The sequence below is a fragment of the Mesoplodon bidens genome, assembly GCF_964165515.1.
Source record: "Mesoplodon bidens genome assembly, chromosome: 9".
Lineage (NCBI taxonomy): Eukaryota > Metazoa > Chordata > Mammalia > Artiodactyla > Ziphiidae > Mesoplodon > Mesoplodon bidens.
In genome coordinates this window covers 39202219-39223987 of record NC_138166.1, presented here as the reverse complement: position 1 = coordinate 39223987, position 21769 = coordinate 39202219, and the positions used below count along the sequence as shown (strand labels likewise).

The 21769-nt window shown below is 36.6% G+C and overlaps 1 protein-coding gene across 8 annotated transcripts in view; it reads right to left on the bottom strand.

Moving 5' to 3' along the window:
• DGKB (diacylglycerol kinase beta) overlaps positions 1 to 21769 on the bottom strand; it is a gene marked incomplete at its 3' end in the record, with an annotated part of 912102 nt that overhangs the window by 484171 nt on the left and 406162 nt on the right. For all 8 annotated transcript variants that reach the window (XM_081244282.1, XM_081244283.1, XM_081244280.1 and 5 more), the window contains 4 exons: positions 19266 to 19385; positions 11158 to 11275; positions 8701 to 8789; positions 8502 to 8618 (listed from right to left, as the gene is read on the bottom strand). In XM_081244282.1, coding sequence (XP_081100408.1) covers positions 8502 to 8618; positions 8701 to 8789; positions 11158 to 11275; positions 19266 to 19385 — 444 coding nt within the window. The remainder of the gene's footprint in view (positions 1 to 8501; positions 8619 to 8700; positions 8790 to 11157; positions 11276 to 19265; positions 19386 to 21769) is intronic.

The following is a 21769-nucleotide window of genomic DNA, read 5'->3' as shown; positions in this document are numbered from 1 at the left end:
ATTTGGTGATGGAGCCACAGGCCAAGGGACACCAAGGATCGCGGGCCACTAACAGAATCAGGAAGAGGCGAGGGAGGATTCTTCCTTACAGCCTTCAGAGGGAGCCTGACCCTGCTGACATCTTTATCTCGGGTTTATAGCCTCCAGAACTATGAGAGAATAAATTTCTTTTCTTATTTTGTGGTATTTTGTTATGGCAGCCCTAGGAAACGAATATACCAATCATTATGAAAATTGAACCCAAACCAAAGACAGGCTGTGTGTCTGAAGACTCTTTTGTAATGTGGTGTCACAGAGAAAAAGCTTCTGCTTTTTGATCCTGTACCACCTATTTAAAACTGACAATGCAAGGCTCTATGAAGCCTCTACAAATAGAGAGATGTAAGAAAAAAATTCTGTCTGTACACACTGAGAAAGTACTGATTTTCACTCTTAACTGCAGTTAGTGAAGCTTTACATGCAACTCTGAAGGACAGAGATGCAGGACACTGACCACAGGTACATAAGCTGAGGGCCTCAGCCTCCTTCATGCCTCCATACCATGTGTTTCTAACAATCTACAACTGATATGATAAGGGATAACTAACCTCTCTATACAGTTATTTGAGGGTTACCAGGTGTAAGAAAAGATAACATGAATTTAATGACAGCTTTTTGGCATTTAGGCTAGTTTCCCAGCAGGGGAAAAAAAAAAAAAAAGGGAACTGAGGACTCAGGTAGAATCACACAGTTGATAAGCCAAACAGAATGTGTGTGTAAAGGGTAACTCTTCGTATTGAGGTTTGAGGGTTTCCGAGCATAGGTACCGGCAAATGGTCCTATGAAATACTGCTCTCTGCAGAGCTAAATAAAACCAGCATGGCATTGTCCAGTTTGATTGTCACGTGGTCCATATTCCTAAGTTTTGGGGGTTTTTTTGTTTTTTTTTTTGGTACGCGGGCCTCTCACTGTTGTGGCCTCCCCTGTTGCGGAGCACAGGCTCTGGATGCGCAGGCTCAGCGGCCATGGCTCATGGGCCCAGCCGCCCCGCAGCATGTGGGATCTTCCCGGACCGGGGCACGAACCCGTGTCCCCTGCATCAGCAGGCGGACTCTCAACCACTGCGCCACCAGGGAAGCCCCATATTCCTAAGTTTTGTCTAGGCAGCTGCAAGGCAGAGTCTTGCAAGAACATAGGCATATAGCAGGGTCTACAAGGAGGTCAGTAACCATATCATCATCAGTGAAACAGGGAGATGCAGTGCAAGAAAATTCTCCTCCCCGAGAAGTATGTATTAACTAATAATGTGCAAGGTACCTTATACTTTTATGAAGAATGGAGTCTGGCAACTGCTAAATATAGTTGGACGTCCATCAGCATCATGAGATTATTTATAACCAGGAGTGTCACACCAGAGGACACCATGTTGGAAAATACTGATCATTCCACAGTGTGTATAGCAGGTCTAGTGCATTTATCATACTGCTCAGAGACATACTTGAGGACAAAATATAAAATGTGAAAGCCAATGAGAAAATGCTTATAGTTTCCAGGACTATTTATCAAGATTAAAAGTGAACCTCATTTTTGCTGTGAAACTAAAACTTCTGCATAAAGTCTCTTTTTTAAAAAAGAGCAAATATCAACAAAATAGAAACCATATAATAGAATTTAAAAGGCACTTTCCCCCAAAACTACCCCCAAACGGGTTATGTTCTGTTTCTTGATTAGGTGGTGGCTACACAGGGTGCTCATTTGTGGAAAACTCATTGAGCTCTACCCTTAAGATATTTATACTTTTCTGCATGTATGTTATTTTTTCAATAAAATTGTAAAAAGGAAAAAAAGTGAATATAATCAGCAATAAAAACAAGCTGCTTAAACTGGTCACCATGACATTTTACAGAAAAAGACACAGCACAGCTGAGTCCTTCTCAGTGTCAATAAGATACTGAAGTCTGACAATTGTCTTAAAGATAACCCAGATCCCAAATCAGCAAAACAGAAAAAGCCTCATCAAGAAGAGAAATAAACTAGAACATTGATGAATCCTGCCTCTTAAATGAAATGGCCAATGAAGCCCCAGAGAAAGGAAATCGTTACCTTTTTAAAAGTGTTTTTATTTTTGTTCACATTTACCTCTGCATTTTTAAAGAGTAAGGCATAAAAATCTCAGGTCGTTATTCTATTATATGTACAGAAACGTCCATTCATGTTAAGGGAATCAATCCCTTATCTAGGAAATTCATAAAATATAAACCAGCTATTCCTGGAAGTGAATTAAATACTTGGAAATAATTTCAGAGTTTATGACAATTTCCAATAGCACCTAATTTAGAGCCAGGTCTATGTTTATTGAAAACAGCTGTCTCAATTTAGGAAGAAAAAGAAAATGTGTGAATGAGTGTGTGTGTGTGTGTGTTTATTGGAGGGAGTTGAGAAAACAGTGAAGGCATTGTATTGAGAAGAAAGCAATGTAATCTAAGAAGTCAAAAGGGAGAAAAATGGAAAAAAAATTTTCATAAGAATTTGGAGTCAAAAAAGAAATCATTTTCCTACAGAAAAATGAAGTGACCAGATTTAGAGGAACATTTGCTGGTCTATATACATTTTTTCTCTCTAACATTTTGCCATTTCAGGGTGCTGCCTTAATGCTGGCATTGGCTAAAGCATGAACCTTTCTATTTTAAAGGCATCAGAAACCTTTAAACATTATTGTTAGGAGTTATTATTTTTTATTTTTTGGAGGGGGTATTTGTCTCACTTTTTTAATTTTTTATCATCTTTATTGGAGTATAATTGCTTTACAATGGTTAGTTTCTGCTGTATAACAAAGTGAATCAGCTATATGTACACATATATCCCCATATCTCCTCTCTCGTGTCTCCCTCCCTCCCACCCTCCCTATCCCACCCATTTAGGTGGTCACAAAGCACCTAGCTGATCTCCCTGTGCTATGAGGCTGCTTCCCACTAGCTATCTATTTTACTTTTGGTAGTGTATATATGTCCATGCCACTCTCTTTGTCCCAGCTTACCCTTCCCCCTCCCCGTGTCCTCAAGTCCATTCTCTAGTAGGTCTGCATCTTTATTCTGTCATACAGAGTGAAGTAAGTCAGAAAGAGAAAAACAAATACCGTATGCTAACACATATATATGGAATCTAAAAAAAAAAGAATGGTCATGAAGAACCTAGGGGCAAGACGGGAATAGAAATAAGGAGTTACTATTTTAAAGGAGGTAGGAGCCCTACATGATACCAAAAGTCAATAATCCATAGTCATCGTATAAGCTTTCGTTTGCGAAGCTCAAATGACATGTATCATCCTCCTACCCTGTGAGTCCTGCCTGACCGCGGGTATTTTACCGCAACCGGAGCAAATGATAACATGTTTTAAATACAGGTTTTACATGTCAAGAAAATATGTTCATGGCAGAAATGAACAGGTATAAACAGTGCGAGCTTAAGAATCAGAGAACGTAAGCAAGAGGAGGAGCAGAGAAGCAATGATGACATTCAGCCCGGCTGATTGAATTATAAAGCCCAGGGGAAATGGTTGCCTAATGTTAGAAGGTAGTTTATATTGTTCTCACTTAGGATTTTTCTGTTTTTATTTTTTAAGTGGTTAGATTTACAAAAGGAGATAAAACCCAGTTCTAAGAGCCTAACATTCTATCCACATAAAGGCAAATAGTATTATATCAAGAAGCCACAGGTTCTGAATAAAAAAGGGGTGCTAAAATGGTTTTTTTATCTTTAAGCATTTGTCTACACTTACTTGTATATTTGATGCAGATTTGAGTATTACAGGATGATTTAAAAAATTTTAAATCATGCATTTAAAATTCACTATTTAGCAGTAAGAAGCACAGTGTTATCAGTCATGAAAGTGAATTATCGAGGACCTCCTCTAAACTCAGCACTCCATCAAGATTTAGGGTTATTAGAAGAAAAATGTGTATACTGGACCCGGAGCTGGATGAGATTCTAGTCTAACAGTGTAGATGACGTTAGCATGCAGACGTGACACTGCTGGACAGCATTTCAGTCTTTCTTTTGGTGTGGAATAAAAGCCTAGAAAGTGTTTAGAAAATGGCAAACATTATTATCAAGGGAAATTTCAAGGAAAATATGGAACTTAATTTGATTCCTGAGGTATAGTCAAAATTTGAGGTGGGTGCATTCAGGGCAATACTAGAGTAAGCAAAATAGGGGGGAAGCATGGCTTTCCCAGAGGCCTGTCAACAGACATGCTTGGCTACAGCAGGGACTGGGCATACAGGAGACTATTATATACGTCATGTGCTTAGGTTTGGGTCGGATATTTGGAGAAGTGAAAACCAGGTTGAGGTAGGAAGAGGTGAGAGCTGCATTTATTATCACAGGACTATTATAGGTTGCCGAAGGTGGCATATGATAACAAACTAGTATTTTCAGAAGATGACTCTGGAGGTGGTTTGCAGCCTGTGTTATAGGAAAAGTACCTTCTGTTAGGGAGATAAGCCAAGATTTCTGACTCTAATCTAGTTAAGAGGTGCTAAGAGCCTGCACGTGGGCTGTGAATGGTGAAGACAAAAAACTCAAATCTGAGAGAGATATTTTAAGGGGAAAACTTAAAGTCTCACAGATAGGTTGGATATATGAAATAGAGGTGAAAGACAAGGATAAAAGAGATTGACTTCTATTTCCAATGATTGCAAGCCTGATGTTACCATGTCTGATAGAATACAGTTGGAATAGCTGTTCTTTGTGAACATAAATAAATCAGCTTAGTCTAGGATTTAGTGATATTCGAGACCACATGGTTCTGGGTGCTTTTAGAATATGCAGGTGCTATCCTTAGACTGGGCAACTACAGACCCTTCCAGAATTGAGTAAGAGATGGCATGAGTAACATTCATGGAGTGCCCTCTGTGACCCGTGGGATGGGTTTTGTGCCCTCACATGACATTTTAGCTAGTTTTCACTATGATAATAATTGTCCTTCCATAAGGACTAGTACGTATGGGGCCTTCCCTGAACCCACTGACATAGATTTTTTTTAAAAATTCATTTAATTCTTACAAAAATCTTACAAGATAGGTATCATTAAGTCCATTTTACAAATGAGGAAGCTGGCCAAAGCTTTTTACATACTTGGCCCAAGATTGTACAACTACTATCTTACTGGTTGGACAGAGACATTCTTAAGAATCTGGTCAGTCTAACTTATGACTAAGTTAAAACTCAAGCCATTTCCAAAAGTCATATGTACAAAGGAAGTGATGGCATTTGGAAAACCACTGAAATGAAGCCAGGTTTCGTTCTCTTTGTTTCTCTCTGCAATCTATTCCTCATGGACTCCGTTCAGATAGGTCTTACTAAAGCTCAGCTTTGACGGTGCCATATCCCATCACAACTTCTGCTAGTTCTTTGCTATATTAATAGCACTTTCTGGGAAGCATTAAGACATAAGAAAGTAGATTCAGTTTGTTTAAAGGCAATCAGTAGTGTAAGTGTCAGTCAAAAGCAGATCAACTTTATACTAAAATTTTCATACAATAGTTCAGGAAGAAAGTATAGATTATACTAAATACATAAATGTTTGGAGGTAAATATCCTCTGTTTAACCTAGGCAAAAAATCTATAAATTAATAGATATAGTCTTATAGTTGCTTAACATTAAAAACCAAAGCAGCACAGAGGCTGAAGTTATTTTTAAGAAGGCTATATATATTCTTCTGGATACATGAGGACTTATATAAAAATATCAAGTCTTGTTTCATGAACCAAACACCCACAGGAACCCCGGAGATCATGGTTTACAGCAAATCAGGCTGAAGTTAGCCAGAAGCCACGGGTCTTGGGAGAGCTTAGTAAGAGGGCAGCCACTTTTTCCTGACTCTGCCTTAAACCCTTCAGTGGTCCCTTGGTTAGCCTGTGTCCTGAGCAGAACTCGGGATTTAAATACATTTACGGCTTATATTGTGCTTTGCTGTAGTGACCAAAGAGTCATCTTCATGTACACTCTGATCTTTTGCTAAGAATAAGATGTTAGGGACATGCTGTCTGAACTGAATTAGATATGAAATCCTTAGATTTTAAAAAGCAGAGTTTATCCAGAGGTAGCACCTTCTTTCCTATAAAAGGAAAGGCCTAATTTCTTACAACACTAGGACCAGGATCAAGACCAAATATAAATATGTAACTGGAGAGTGCTTGGGCTAGAAATACAGATTTTGGAGTCACAGATGAGAGGAACCACTAAAACAAAAGAAAGAAAACAAGAAAAACAAAATGGAATATAAAACAAGAAAAAAATTTCAAGATGCCTTGATAATCAATAAGACAGTTAGCAATGGTAACTTTGAGGAGAATGATTCCCATAGAATGAAAAGGGCAGAAGATATACCTCATAGAGATTAAATGGGGGAAGAAGGAGTCAAGTAAAGAAACTTAAAATCTCTAAAAGCTTTTGTATTAGGAAAGGTAGCAATGCATATTTTTATTTATTTTTCCTTAAATTTATTTATTTTTATTTTTGGCTACGTGGGGTCTTCGTTGCTGCATGTGGGCTTTCTCTAGTTGCAGCAAGAAGGGGCTACACTTCGTTGCGGTGTGCAGGCTCTAGGTGCACGGGCTTCAGTAGTTGTGGCTCACGGGCTCTAGAGCACAGGCTCAGTAGTTGTAGCGCACGGGCTTTGTTGCTCTGTGGCATGTGGGATCTTACCGGGCCAGGGATCGAACCCATGCCTTCTGCATTGGGAGGCAGATTCTTAACCACTGCGCCACCAGGGAAGCCCAGCAATGCATATTTTTAGGGCGTTCAAACTTTAAACACATTGGGTTTTTTTCAAGAAATAAAAATAGGAAAGAAAATAACAGATCTAAAACATTATACTTGAAATGTATGAAGGATGGCAAAATAACTTGAAATACAATGAAGAAATAAATTCTGATATTCTCTAACTTCAGTTTATAGTAAAGATATAACTAATGAAAGATGCACTTTATGGGGAAAGTAAGAGGAACGGGCTCCTACAAGATCAGAAATAAAACCAAAATATTTTTGTAGATGCTTAGCAAGAAGAAAAAAGAAAACTAATATTTTTAAATGGCCCAAATTTTTAAAAAAATGAAATAGCTGTGGTCTTCTTAAAACTGAGAACTCAACATGTTTAAGTAATTTCTATGTGTAATTTAAATCATTGTTAGACGTTTTATTACAATAACCAAACACTTCAAAAAAATAAAACTGTCTTTCATAATTGAGGAAATTTCAAATGTAAATATAATTTAACCGAGTAATAGCTGAAAATGATTGAAGAAAATGTTTTCATTTAAAAAAAATGCTTAATTGTACTTTTGAAATGCAAGTCACAGTTTGTTTTTCTCATTATCCTATGTGTATGTGTGTGTGTGTGTTTAAGAAAAATTTTTAAATGGCATGTGTGTTGGGGAGGGGTGTCGAGGGGCACTACAGAGAAACGTATCTGCTTAACTGAAACAACGCTCCCTACTGTTTTATTCCCACAAAAGCAAGAATAATTTGTCCTATAACAAGATGACTCATACACTAGCTGTAAAAAGAAAACACAACCGATGGGGGAAAAAAACCAGCCCCATAAACGTTTCTGTACCAAATTGTAAAAATGGCTATTCTTAAAAATGTGCGTTCTAATTAATTTCCAGAAGTACAACATGAAACACCAGAGGTACCATCTAACAACTGCATTTATTCCAGAAGTTACTTGAAACAGCTGTGACAATTAAGCAAACTAGGTAGAGTGCTGAGATTTCCTGGGAAAGACCAAGTGACCTCTTCTTTCTCGATTGTCAATACCATTAGTGACTAGCGTTTACATCTATATCTGTTATCCCTCAATTTATCATTTAACTAAAGGAGCAAGGCAACACCATGTTGTAAAGAAGGGTTAAGTGAGTTCTTAGAAGCATCAAGAACTAAAATATGGACCCACCTGCATCTCTACCTAGTCATGTGGTCATTGATGATTTGCATAGATTTTTCTTGGTCTTAGTGTCCTCACTATAAAATTAAGTCTTTGTACCACATTATTCATTGTTCTACCCTTTTTAAGCCCATAGATTCTATGATTGGAATAAATTTAGAACATGTAGAATAGAAAATTTTACCAGAATAGTGTTTTCGGGCAGAGGGATAGCTGAACTCTACCCAGTCAGTATCCCAGGCTCACTGCCCACCCACAGCCATGGTGTCTGGTTACCTTCCTGGCAGCTCCTAGAACTCCATGGAGCACAGATTGAATACCTTATGACAGACAGTATTATCTCTAAGGTTGTCACTGGCTCTAAAATTCTCGATTCTATGAGGACAAATCTGACCTTGACATTTATCCCTTTGGGAGCCAAACGTGATATAAGATGCCCCTATGAATTTACGCTAACTTGGACTTAGTCTAAAATTCAGGATGGCCTTCCAGGATAGGACTCATCAGAGAACATGGGATATACCATCTTCATCGTGAGTGAATGCTAGAGATTTATCCTTCAATGTTACTCACTGTGATCTGACACCAAACACAATGCAGTCCTGTCAAGCCCTGGTAACATTTAACCGTTTTGTGGCACTTATCACACTTGGTTGGGCAGTTGCCTTCAACCCAGTAATGATGCATCACCTAGAACACAACAAAAGCACTGTGGTAAAAGGAGGCATCCATAAACAACACCCTGAAAAAGCAAGCATGGCCACACACTTACATCAGTGTTCTTCTTGGACTTTACATAAGTCTTGATGCAAGAAGGAGGTGCTCTAGCCACACAACGCTCATGGACTGTGTACTTGCAAACTGAAAGGAAACATGTACACAAATTCAGAGCTAATCCTGGTCCTGATTGCAATTTTATACAGAAAGAATGACATTAACAGAAGCTCGTTTCATAGCCACTGCTCCCTAATCAATCCAATCAGCCACATCAAGGAAAAGTCCAACTCGACTGTTTTTACCATGGAATACAAAAGGCCAATTAGTACAGGAAATATTATGCATGTGAAGAACCAAGACTCCTCTATCATGGCAATAGCAGGAAATACTTAATTAAATCAGGACTCACTCAAATTTTTCACAATAATTCCCAGATGACAAACATACTAAAGACAAAATGATGACTGCCAAATGGCTTGGTGTCATTTGCTAGAAGGAAGAGATCTATATTTTACAAAGTATAGGCATGAGAGCAGCTGGCGGGCATGGGAATAAAAGCCCATGAGTTTATGCTATTTTGTCTATTGATTTATCTAAACCTTAAATGGCTGATTAGTCTATTTCCAGAGAATAGATTTCATCATACATGCCAGGCCTTCAGTTAAACTTCATCCTTCATTGCCATCATGGCACTGTTTGTCCAAAAGGAACAACCTTTGCTGGGCAGCATATTGTATATATATATGCAAAATTTTATATGTATCTGCAAATATGTATAGAAACACATGTACAAACATATATATGTGTGTGTATATAAAATGTATAATGTATATAAAAAAACCAACACGTACACTTTATTGGCATCTTTAAATTACTTCACAGCTTGATTCTCAGTATAACTCAAGGTCATATACAGATATTCTTTAATAAAACACTGGTTTCAAATTAAGAATTCTAAATGCATAAATATATAGAATAAAAATTAAGTAAAAAACAACCAAGTAGCTCTCTCAATATAACAAACAAAAATTAACCACTGCATGAAGTTAGAATGAAAATATAATATTTATATAGTAAAACTATTCCCAAATATCCACATCTCTGATTTCCTTTGGCAACACTGAGGAAGAAAACACAGTTTCTCTTCTCTTCCATATTGGCAATAATGTTGAGTATTACATTTGCCACACTAATCAGTTAAAATTTGTGAGCAAGATTCTCACTCTTATATGATATTGCCCATATTATTTGAGAATTACCATTTTGTTTCATAAGCTCCCATCAATAGAAAGTACCATGAAAAATTATTTTCCTTAAAAATAATAAAACTTTGAAAACAAATTACTTCCTTTGTACATGGAGAATGTTCTGGTATAAATAGCCTTTTAAATGTGGCCACCAGAAACTGCCCTCTAAAGTGGCACGAGGTAATTTTATGTAACTTTACTAAAATCCTTAAACATGTAAGAAATCACTTAAAAGTGTACCTACCATATGGTTTTTAATGTAAAATAAAACATCTGAGAGAAAGTCAACTCCCAAATATGCTACCAAAGAAGCTGTTAGCTAAAAATAATATCTGAAAATTATGTATTATATGGAAGCCAGGTAAAAAATTAGATTTAATATAAATGCACGAAAATGGGATGTGTCTAATAAACGTGACAATTTCAGTAACTCCATACACTGCAGAAAAGGGCGTGGATGGACAACGTGCTGGACCAAGACAAAGTCACACTTTAGTGAGGAGGACTCAGTATTCCCTCTGTTTTAACAGAGGCATCAGGGAATGCAAAAGTTCCTCAGGCATACATGTTGTTTATTTAAAACTTCTTAAGTGCCTTTTATAAATTAATTGTTACATATACTACCAGAAAGTACACCATAGAATAAAATAAATATTGTAAATATAAGTGTACCTAAATAAAAATAATGGCCACAATTCATGAACTGGCAACACTTTGGGTTCTAATATCCATTAACCATATATTAGATTTTCTTTGTGATAGAATTAAGAATCACGTGCCTGAGGTATAAGATTAGTTTGTATTCCTTGTGCTTTCTTAGTTTGAATGGAAACTGATAATCAATTATTTTTAAAAGACTGAAAGGAATTAGCTCATTATAGGAAGACAATGTGAATAAAGTGATAACTTAGGGAGGGAAAAAAGACAAATATGCATAAGATATAAATATGAGAGACCAATGGATATTTTCATAATACTCCCAGAAGAAATGGGAATCATGAATAAATTAAACTACAGTGGAAAGAAAATGGCTAGTGAATTGGGAAATGTCCATATTTCTTTTCCAAGGAGAAGGTTTTCCAAAATTGAAGAAAGTTAAAACGAGAGTGATCTAAACCTTCAGAAACATACTTCAGGGAAAGATAAATCATAGGTATGGGAAGGGTCAGGTTATTTCTGAACTCCGTCTACAAATAGGACTATTCCATGAAATCAACCACTCCTCACCAGAGGTGATGACATCCGGGCAAAGCAAACATACTCACAGGAGCAGCAGAGGCCCTGCTTCCCCACGCCGATCAGCATGTTCAAGCAAAGATTGCAGTAGGCAGGTTTGTTAAAGTGCTTGAGTCGCCACACATGCTGTCCGTCATCCTTCACATTCTGCACGGGATGCAAGAGAAAAAGATTTCACTTAATGAAGTAAACAGTGGAATATGTAAGTGCCAATAAAATTCAGAGCTGGACTGAAGCATTTGAAGACAATCTGTTATTTCATCCCTGACTTTCTCCAAGATTGCCACAGAGTCTAGAAAACCACATGTGCTCTAGTGGAATGATGAGATCCTGCTAACAAATATCGGATGCTATAGCAACCCACAAATTCTTGCCTAATATCAACAGTTCAACAGCAGGTCCCAACCATCATAACCATCCGCCAAACTGAGCACTCCTCAGAACAGAGGCGTGATTGCCTCACCTCTGTATACTTTACTCCTAGCACAATTCCATAAACAATTCAGTGAATAAAGGAAGAGAAAATACTCTTGAGTGGAAGATTCTGAGAGATGAAAACCTTGGCAGAATATGTTAACCCTTGCTTAATAGTAGGAATATGCAAATTTCATGATGGTGGTTAGCTCTTATAAGGAGGTAGAAGGGTGGGATGGGATGGGAAAGAATGACACTTAGAAGTAAGTTATTCAGGATATTCTAAGGCTTCAGTTGGGGGATTCCTTATATGTTATAATTGACATTAATATATTTTTTTATGTCTCAAATAGAAAATTTAAAAACATAAACTTTTATAAGGCTCTAATTACATTATTATTTTCTTTACTTCTCTTTTACAAAATATGAATGATTTTAATCTCATGGAAAGATGGCAAAAATATTAAAACTATATTACTGTATTTACTTATAAGTCTCTATCATTATTTGCCACAGTAAAACCTTGAGTTCATTTAATTCACATTTTAGCAAAACAACTGTAATTATTATTTAGTCTTCTAAGTAAAACTCTATATAATATTATAATAGCTATTCTCTATTAAATACATTGTTTAAGATTGAAGTAAAATGAAATAATATGATGCTTAAGATTCCTTACAAGGAGGTGAAGATATTAAATGAAGTTATTATACATCATTACTTTTATTACCATCATTTTCTGTATTAACATGTAGTCCTTGTACATCATGTACCAAACTATATCAAACTCAGATTAATTTTAGACATCATTTATTGGTATTCTATAGAAACCACTGCAGGTCATGGTTTTTCAGGTAGTCAAGTTGCCACACTTCTTAGAACACGTGGAGCTAATACTTTTTTTTTTTTTTTTTTTTTGCGGTACGCGGGCCCCTCACTACTGTGGCCGCTCCCGCTGCGGAGCACAGGCTCTGGACGTGCAGGCTCAGCGGCCATGGCTCACGGGCCCAGCCACTCCGCGGCATGTGGGATCCTCCCGGACCGGGGCACGAACCTGCGTCCCCTGCATCGGCAGGCGGACTCCCAACCACTGTGCCACCAGGGAAACCCGCTAATACTTTTTTGAGCACCTATTATGGTCTGGGGCACTAATACAAATTCTGTGGTAGTGAGACAGTATAAACATGTCCAGATCATCTTGTTACTCTGGATAATAAAATATTAATTATAATGCTTCCTAACTACTTTTTCCTATTCCCAATCAAGAGATAAACCACCAGATTTGAAGTACCCAATTAAATCCACAGTAACTAATTCCTACATTAGAACCAGAAATGTCAAATTTGCATCATAATATGAAACATTAATGAAAATGCTTTCTGGGAGATAATTCTCCATGGGTCTCTTGAATTTCTGCACATTTTGCAAGCAGAAGAACTGTCCTGTTCTCCAAGTTATCTTTTCAAAGGTGTTTGAATAACATACAGCCTTGCACAACAGAGATGTGCAGAGGGCAGGTTTCCTTAGTGTCTGGTATAATAAAGATAATTTCTCCCTTCTAAGCAAAGGTTTAGCAAGTTTGTTTACTGTGTATTATAAAAGATTTAGTTTCCCCAAGCCAGGGGTTCTGAGCTCTGATGCTGTGCAAGGCAATTACTTGGACCTCTCTCCATCACCCCAAAGAGACTTCATGGGCCAGGAGAACTAGCTCAGATGTGAAGCTCTTATTGCTTCTTTGCTGTGAGTAAACAAGTTTTTGTTTCTGACCCAGGCACTCATGTCCTCTGCCAGCACCCATGGAACTGTGGCAAACTCACTTGTTCCCTTGCAAGTAGGGTAACTCTCAGACCTTTCATGGTTCTTGACAATGCTCAGCTTCATTTTCCTGACAAAGAACTAACAAGTTCTCAGCAAAAGCACTTCTGCAGAAGGTGCCATGGAGGGGACATCAGAAGACAATGGTGTTTCAGGTTTTTTTTCAAAGCTTAAGAAATAGATTTTATAGTAATTTCTGAATCCAGTTCTGGTCTGCTCAAGTCATATGATTTCTAGTATCTTTATTATGTGAATGGAATGCTTTATATATTTGTTTAATTTTGCTATAGCTTCCAAACTATCTATGTTTTAAAATTTCTATTCCTTCAAATAAGAATAAGATACCCTGATGTTAAAAGTTAAAGAGGTTAATTTTTTTAAACATATTGATAAAGTTAGCATTAAGTATTAGATTAAATAATTAGATTAATGCTCAAAAAGACATTTTTAAGTGAAAAGGAGAAAAGAAAATTTAATTTTCATATGTATTACTGTTCTCATAAGCCTTGTCATTTTATTTTTAAATGAGTGTCCATTACATGTGAATAAGCCTCCTCCTGTTGAAGAGCACATATGGACTAAGTTAGCTGGCATTTTCCTTATCAAAAAATAAACAAGTCTGAACGTGGGTGTTCTGTCAATCAGAACACTTAGCCATGTTACAGGCTGCCACTGATGCACAAATCCATTACCCCGACATAAAATGCTCTACCAAAAAACAAATTAAATCACTTTATAGCTCTTAGCCGGATACATTGCCAGAATATTCAGAGGATGAAATATGTATGTGACTTCAAGAGAAGAAATCGAAACCAGGAGCCAACTACTTCTAAGCAGCGCAAATTAAACGCCAATGCTATGTATTTTCATGTCTTGTCTTGTTTGTCTTATTTAGATGGTAAACTTACTGGGGAAGGGGGAGACTCTGTCCCTTACTATATTCTATCAGCCAGTAGAGCATACGCCTCTTAGTACTTCCACTGCAAATAAATATTTATTGTCATAGAGAGGAATTCATTTTTATAAAAAAGCAATGAAGAGGGAATCTGGAAGGCTTGATTCCTGGCCTCTGATGAAAATGTGGATAAGCCATTTCACCTTTCTTATTTTCCTCTCTAATAAAAGGAAATAAAATGAAAGTAACCACTTTCCTCACCCAGGCCATGGTGTGAGGTTTCATTATACAATACCTGTGAAGTCAATTTAGCTCCTCAGAAGACTGGTGTTATATAAACAGCAAATATTATTACCATCATTGGGTTGAGTTGTGTAACATCCCCGTGTTTCAGCCAAAAGATTTGAGAAGGATGCTTGTAGGTTTATGATACCTTATTTCATAAAAGTTGTGTTCTCCTGGTTTTTTCATTACCAGACATTACTCTTAATAAAAATTTATTCCTGATATTTACTGAACACTGTATTTTATAATGAAGCAGTTCAGTTCTGTGCATGTGTCAGAGAAATGTTTAATGAAACACAGGCAAATTAACACAGAGAGGGAGTGCCAGGGTCTTCCTCGCCTTCTAATCCCCTGTAAGTCAAAAGGAGGCTTTGAAGGGACGAAGGCTCTTTGGAAAATATTGAAAACTATTTCATTATCTTACTGATTTCTAAAGTATTAGTTTTTTCTGTAAATACCTCCAAGATTGCAGACAGTGTTCAAGTGAACTAGGGCTCTTATACATAATACCATTTTTTTCCAGAAGACCTCAAGGAGAAATTTCACTGATGTCACAGTCAAAATGCTCCCATCCCCCTGCCTAGCCAGGTCCGTTTCAACTGACTTCACTTATGACACATAGAAGAGCTAAGGTCGCAAATGGATTCCAACTCAAGAAATAATAAGTGCCATTAAATTACCTTACTTTTCTGTTCAAGGTCTCCAAAAAATTATAATGATATGAAAGAAACTGTTCTTTTAGACAAAAAGATGAACTATATCAGGCCTGAGAAAAGAGAATGCAGAAAGAAGTTTTAAAATTCTGAGGGGTGCTGCAATCAACTGCCCATCTCCAGATCCCACTTTCTGAAGTCAGCCTCAGACCCTAATAGTCTTAAGGTTCAAATGCCATTTCAACTGTCAGTAACATCACGTGGTTATTTTCCTTGAATGACCCAGTGTGGAATCTCAAGAATTGTTGCATTTATCCAGCTTCATAACTCCTTTCTAGATTGTGCAAACAGCAGAACAACATCTTAACCAAATTAAATTTTAAAAAATAGAGTGTGAAACATTAGTTTTACAAATATAGCTTAGTCTATTAAGAACACATCATCTTCTGCTTTCCATCATACTCATCAAGGGACACATTTCATCAGAAATCAGGAAGCAAACCAAAGAATTACTTCTACTTTATTGAATCAGGCAAAAAAACGTATCCTAAAACATTTCAATCAATGGCAAAGCTTAAACTATATATAGGGATTAAAGACTAGGACTCTGAGAACACAGAGTGAAATCAACATACATAACCTTTCAAAAATCATACAGGCCAGATTTGGGCCCAACAATCCAAGACTAAGAAGTGAAGGTATCCTTATTTTAAGCCAGGCTCCTATTTAAATGTGTATTCCTGTTTTTATGATAATATGAATTCAGGAATTTTCCTTGAAAAACCTAATAATGATTCAAGATTACAGATTTCAGGAATTGGAGCATTACTAATTATCCTGTTCATCGAGGAAAACAAATGTTTGAACTGAGAGAATATCAGAAAAGGAAAGGGATATTCCTGACTAATTTCTTTTTACATGTCCAGATAAGATGACTGGCAAAAAAATGACCTAGTTAGTTAATAATCAAGCCAGGGTGAAGGCCAATTTGATAACCTTCACTGCCACTCTACTATCTCTTCATTAGTCCTTATGTCTTGCTGGGGTGGTCTAACTGAGCTAAATTGAAAAAAAAAAAATCAGATTTCTCTTTCCAAGATAATTTAAAAACAGTTAACACTCATTCTGTTTGTATGACAGATTAATGATAGAATAACTTGAGGGTCAGCAAAACTATGGCCCTTGGGTCAAATATGGCCAGCAAGCTGTTTTATAAATAAAGTTTTATTGGAACACAGCCCTGCTGTCATTTAGGTGGTGTCTGTGGTGCCTTTTGCACTGCAGTGGCAGAGTCCAGCAGTTCCAACAGAGACCTTATGACCCACAAAGCCTAAACTATTAACTATCTGTCCTTTTACAGGCAAAGTTTGCCAATCACTAGAGCAGAGTTTATTGCTAGATACAGTTATTTAAAAAAGAAAAACATTTTCCTTCAAAATAAGATTTTTTAAAAAAGCAATTCTTTACTGAGATGAATGCTGATGGAAGAATGAGTAAGTCTCAGGCATAAATTTTTAATTGTAATCAAAATCACATAGGCCACCCAAACACTCGATTTTACTTCAGATGTAAGAGGCTACACCATTTCTTACTGGGTCTCATGAAGTGTGAAGGACTTCTTGTAAGAGAAAGGAAATGACTTCTACTCCCTAGCATTTGATAAAGTATCGGGTTCTGATAAACTACAATTCTGATCCTAGCACCACAATGGGTATTAGGTAAAATAGAGTACTTTAAAAAATTCTGTTGGTGGAGAAAAATGAACCACAATAAAATCACAACTGTTCTACCTTACATTTCACGTGAGGACTGCTCTCCCAGGGCAATATTCTTATCTGGGTAATTGGGCTAATACACCACAGTCACTTTCAAATACACTGTGGTATTTAACATGCACTATCAATTAGCATCTACTCCCTGAGCTCATAATTGACAATAGACAAGAATATATAGGACAACATAACAAGACAGGCCTCACAATAAATGGCTGAATTCAACCTAAAGCTTCTAGATTTCCAATCTCGTAAGCAAAAGTGGGGGGCGAAGTAGGAGGGAATACCATGAATCAAATTCTCTACAGGTAATAACAAAACACATTTACTGCCTACAGAAAAGGAAATAAGTCTCAATTACTAAAAAAGGCCCTCATCACTCAGTTGTCATTGTGTCATTACTGGTTTGTAAAACACTTACCATGCCTGGGAATTAAAAAGCTGTTTTTAACAAATAGATGCTCTGATTTGTGATCATAATTACATAGCTTTTCCATTTTATTAAAAGTCCATTTTAAAAACATTATTGACTTATTCTTTTTTTTAAGAAGTGAAGAAAATACTCTCAGAATTGTTCTTCACAGGGGAACCATCCAATCTCATATTCAAGTTGATCTACCAATGTTAAATAATGTAGCCCTGCCATCTAGTGGCCATCACTGGGAACACAACTTTGGAACACAGCTTGGGTTTCTTTGAAACCCTGAATCGATTTCTCCTATTAAGCTCCAAAAAAAAAAAACTTTTAACGAAAAACATAACATATAAATCTAAGAATATGAATATAAAGTAAATTATGTATCATTAACCTGATGGACATTAATGGCAAAGAATTGTCACTCCGTTGAAATAAAGTTACTGCTACACTAGAAACTGATGAGGTATATTGTATTTGTTTAAAATATTTTTAGTTAAATCCACATAGATTTATGGACTATATTGACCAATGTTATTTTCATAATTTCACAAATATCTGTATTTATGAATAAAACTAAAGAATTTCTAAGCAATATTTTCCAAAAGAAAACATTATTTCAAAATCTTTCTGTGATATTAAAAATACAGATGACTGTATCTCCATTTCTGTACTTTCCTGTCCAACCTTCAACTACCAAATGATTTACTTACTTCTTTCATTCTCTCATACAAGAATTTCCATAAATATTTAGAATAAAAACATTTTAGCTTTAAAAATATAAAATTCCCTTTGGGAACCATTATCAATAGAATTTCTTGAATAGTCATTTGTCAACTATTTTCAGTATAGAATATACACCAAACCTTACAAAGTTAACACTTAGTCAGTTTTCTTTCTGTTTTCTCCCAACAGTCTGATTTACATATGCTTTTGACAGAAGGTATATTAAACAATAAACACATATTTATGATACAGAGATATATAGTAAGTTATTACAAAAGATACTAGGTTATGTATAGTATAAGAACATCAGATACATGAAGTATTGCTTCATTAATTTGCAAAATGTAGAAATATGTATCTATTAACAATAAGGTCTATATTAACTTTGTTTTAATAGATTATTTACTTTAAGGGTAATTTCCTATTTATCATCTATTAGTAATTTTTCTTTTCCTTCCTCTGACCATGTCTAAAATCCCGTGGGCCTCATGAAGGCTAAGATTAACCTGAATGTAAGATTTGGACTCAAAGTCACTATCATATCACATTCTGATCTTATGTTGATCTACTTTATTCCCCAAACCACCAGTTTTAGTTACCACTGTAGGCAATGATATAAGAAAACTTTGACAGGCTTAGAAGGAAGAACTTTGACAGACTGTTGATATGTAAGGAAAACATTTACACACACACACACACACACACACGCATATATACTCAACCACCTCTATATATAATTGGCTCCCCCAAGTATGGGTTTGGTTATCAATAAAACAGATCTTCTTCATGGGGAGGGGGAGTACAGAATGGGATGGAGCACCACAGGAACCACAGAATGCAATAATACTGGGATGTTTCTTGCATTAGATAAAATAAGGTCAATTTTTTTTTTTAAACAAGATTGCACTTTAAATAGTGGGAAAAAAGAGAGAAATTATGTATTAAATAATATGGTAATACCTAAACTGAATTAATATATTCGTGGCAAGTATTACTATACAAGGAGTTACTGTTAACTTGTACTGTGACATACGTATTAGAAGAAGCAGGCACTCACTATGTACTTAATGGTAGAAAATAGCCAGATGAATGTATAATCAAAATGTATAAAAGAGAACCCCACTGACTTACCACCAGGCCACCCCCCTCTGTAAATGCTTACATTTTCTAAGCCCAGGAGCACAAGAAGTGGAATTGTTGTCATGCCTCCTTGAATCCATTCCTCCAGAGAGACTGTTCCATCATGATCATAGTCAATTTCTTCCATCATTTCATGAAGGATCTGGAGAAGAGGAGGAGAAACTTGAAATAAATCAATAAAATAAATTTCATATGACACAACAAAGTATTGCACTGAATTGGTTATAATAAACTGTGACTAGCAGCTAAGTAGAGGGTTGAGGTAAATATCTAAATAACTCGGTACCATGTTAATCCTATTATTGAGCATAGAGCACCTTTGCTATGATTTCAAAAACCTGACTACTTACACTGATCAACTTTTATAAATAAATGCTTAACTTTTTAATATTTTGTCACTGGATGGTACAGCTTAAACAAGAAGGTATCTCTAAGCATGAAAGTGATCTTTAATTGCTTTCTCTAGATTACTTTAAAAAATTCAAATATATGCCAGATAATGACAGACCAAATTAACTTCACGGCAAAGAGCTGAAATAATTCTTTGCTAAGTGGTGTGGGGCGGAGGAATTAAGTTGCTTTTAACTGCCTATCAGAACGTAAAGGAGCCAAGAAGTTAAACAATCAAATAATTTTTTGATTAGATTTCTTTTCTAAGGAAGACTCGCACAGAGTGTCCTAAAATGTTCTCTGTAGTGTCTGTTTGTAATATATTTATCTCTCAGCTGCATAGTGCTAATATTAGCTGTTAATTCGAAGGGTTGTTGTGAGGTCAAAGGTGCTAATACATTATAAGTATCTTTGAAGAGTATCTAGCACATATAGTAAGTGTAATATGGGTGTTGTTACTGTTATATTTGCTAATATATATTACCCAAACATATTACCCTTGGCTGCTGGGAAGGCAAAGTACCTGCCATCTAATGGCACCGAAGTGGCAAACATGGTAGAATCCAGTGAAGGAAGTAACTCAACACCTTTATCTAATATGGAACTTTTAATCAATTTGAAAAAAGAAAGAAATACAGAGAGCATTAGAAGAAAAATTTGAAAAGGTGCAATAAATGGAATAACTTGATATGTGGACAGAAGTATTATTTGCCTCAACATCCCTGAACTTAGTGGATTGGTGTCTTTCCTCAGCAAGTTTTTGAAAATCAGATTATTTTCCTTCATTGAAACAAACTTATGTATAGGTAGCGAAAAGAGACTCTTTGGAACAAAGTGATGTTGAAATAATTATTTCGTTACACTCAAAATGAAAGACAAGGGAAATCATTTAGAATTGGGCAAAATGGCATAAGGTCTCATTAAAAGGCCCTCCCCTTGAAGACACTCTGATGGACTACTAGAAATGAACAAATGAGGAGAGAAGTAAAACACAGAGTGTTTGTTTCAGAGGGCTGATACTTTCATACTGTACTTAATAAATCTAATGGTAGAATCTGGGTTAGTTTTTAAAAACTCCCTTCAAGGGCATCTCAGTCTACCCTGAGCCATCAACCTGAAATGTACAGTTCTCTTTAGTTATTATGCAAACTTACCAGGAGTCAGACAACGTGTACAAATGTACACACATGTTTAAAATGGGGAGAGCTGCTGAATCATCAGGCAGAATGAAGCAGTTACTATGACAGCAAACAGCCAAGTCTTTTATCTTTACTCTTTATACTGCCCACAGAAAGGGCAGACTTGTCAGTATGTGTCGCAAATGATTAACAATGCTATATAGCTTTTTATTTGTATTTTCCAGTAGGTATTTGTCCTAATTAGGCTGCCCAACCACTAACTGTTCCTTCTTCAGAGCATCCAGATCCCTCTTTTCTCAAACCCCCCACCGCCAAATATGGTTATGTGGTGGTGCCTCCTTCTGCTTTCAAAGCTGATTGAAAAAGACCCCCTTCCAGGCTTCCCTGGTGGCACAGTGGCTGAGAGTCCGCCTGCCGATGCAGGGGACATGGGTTCGTGCCCCAGTCCGGGAAGATGCCACATGCCACAGAGAGGCGGGGCCCGTGAGCCATGGCCGCTGAGCTTGCGCGTCCAGAGCCTGTGCTCCACAATGGGAGAGGCCACGACAGAGGCCCGCGTACCACAAAAAAAAAAAAAAAGACCCCCTTCCCTCTATTACTCCAGTGAGGACAAGAGCCTTGATTGATAGGTGAATTATTTCACATGAACATAGGAGTGCATGTATCTTTTACATTTACAATGTTGTGTTTTACACTAACATAACCAGAAAAGGCAGCAGAACTTATGAGTCCTTTGATTTCAGTGAAAATAGTATTAAGATGAATCAAGCGGTATTCTTAGAATTAAATATGTTACCATCTACTTCATTATTCCATATGCAAACTGCAATTTTGTTAATGATACCTGCCACTCATCATGTGCACAGCATGTGTGTTTCCATGTTGAAAAATAAAAAAAGGAAAAAGAAAAATCAGCTGAGTTAAAACTTAGAAAACCCTAATCCCAGTAAGAACGGTGCTCTCCCTTTCCATGACATTGCATTGACTTTGTTGTACT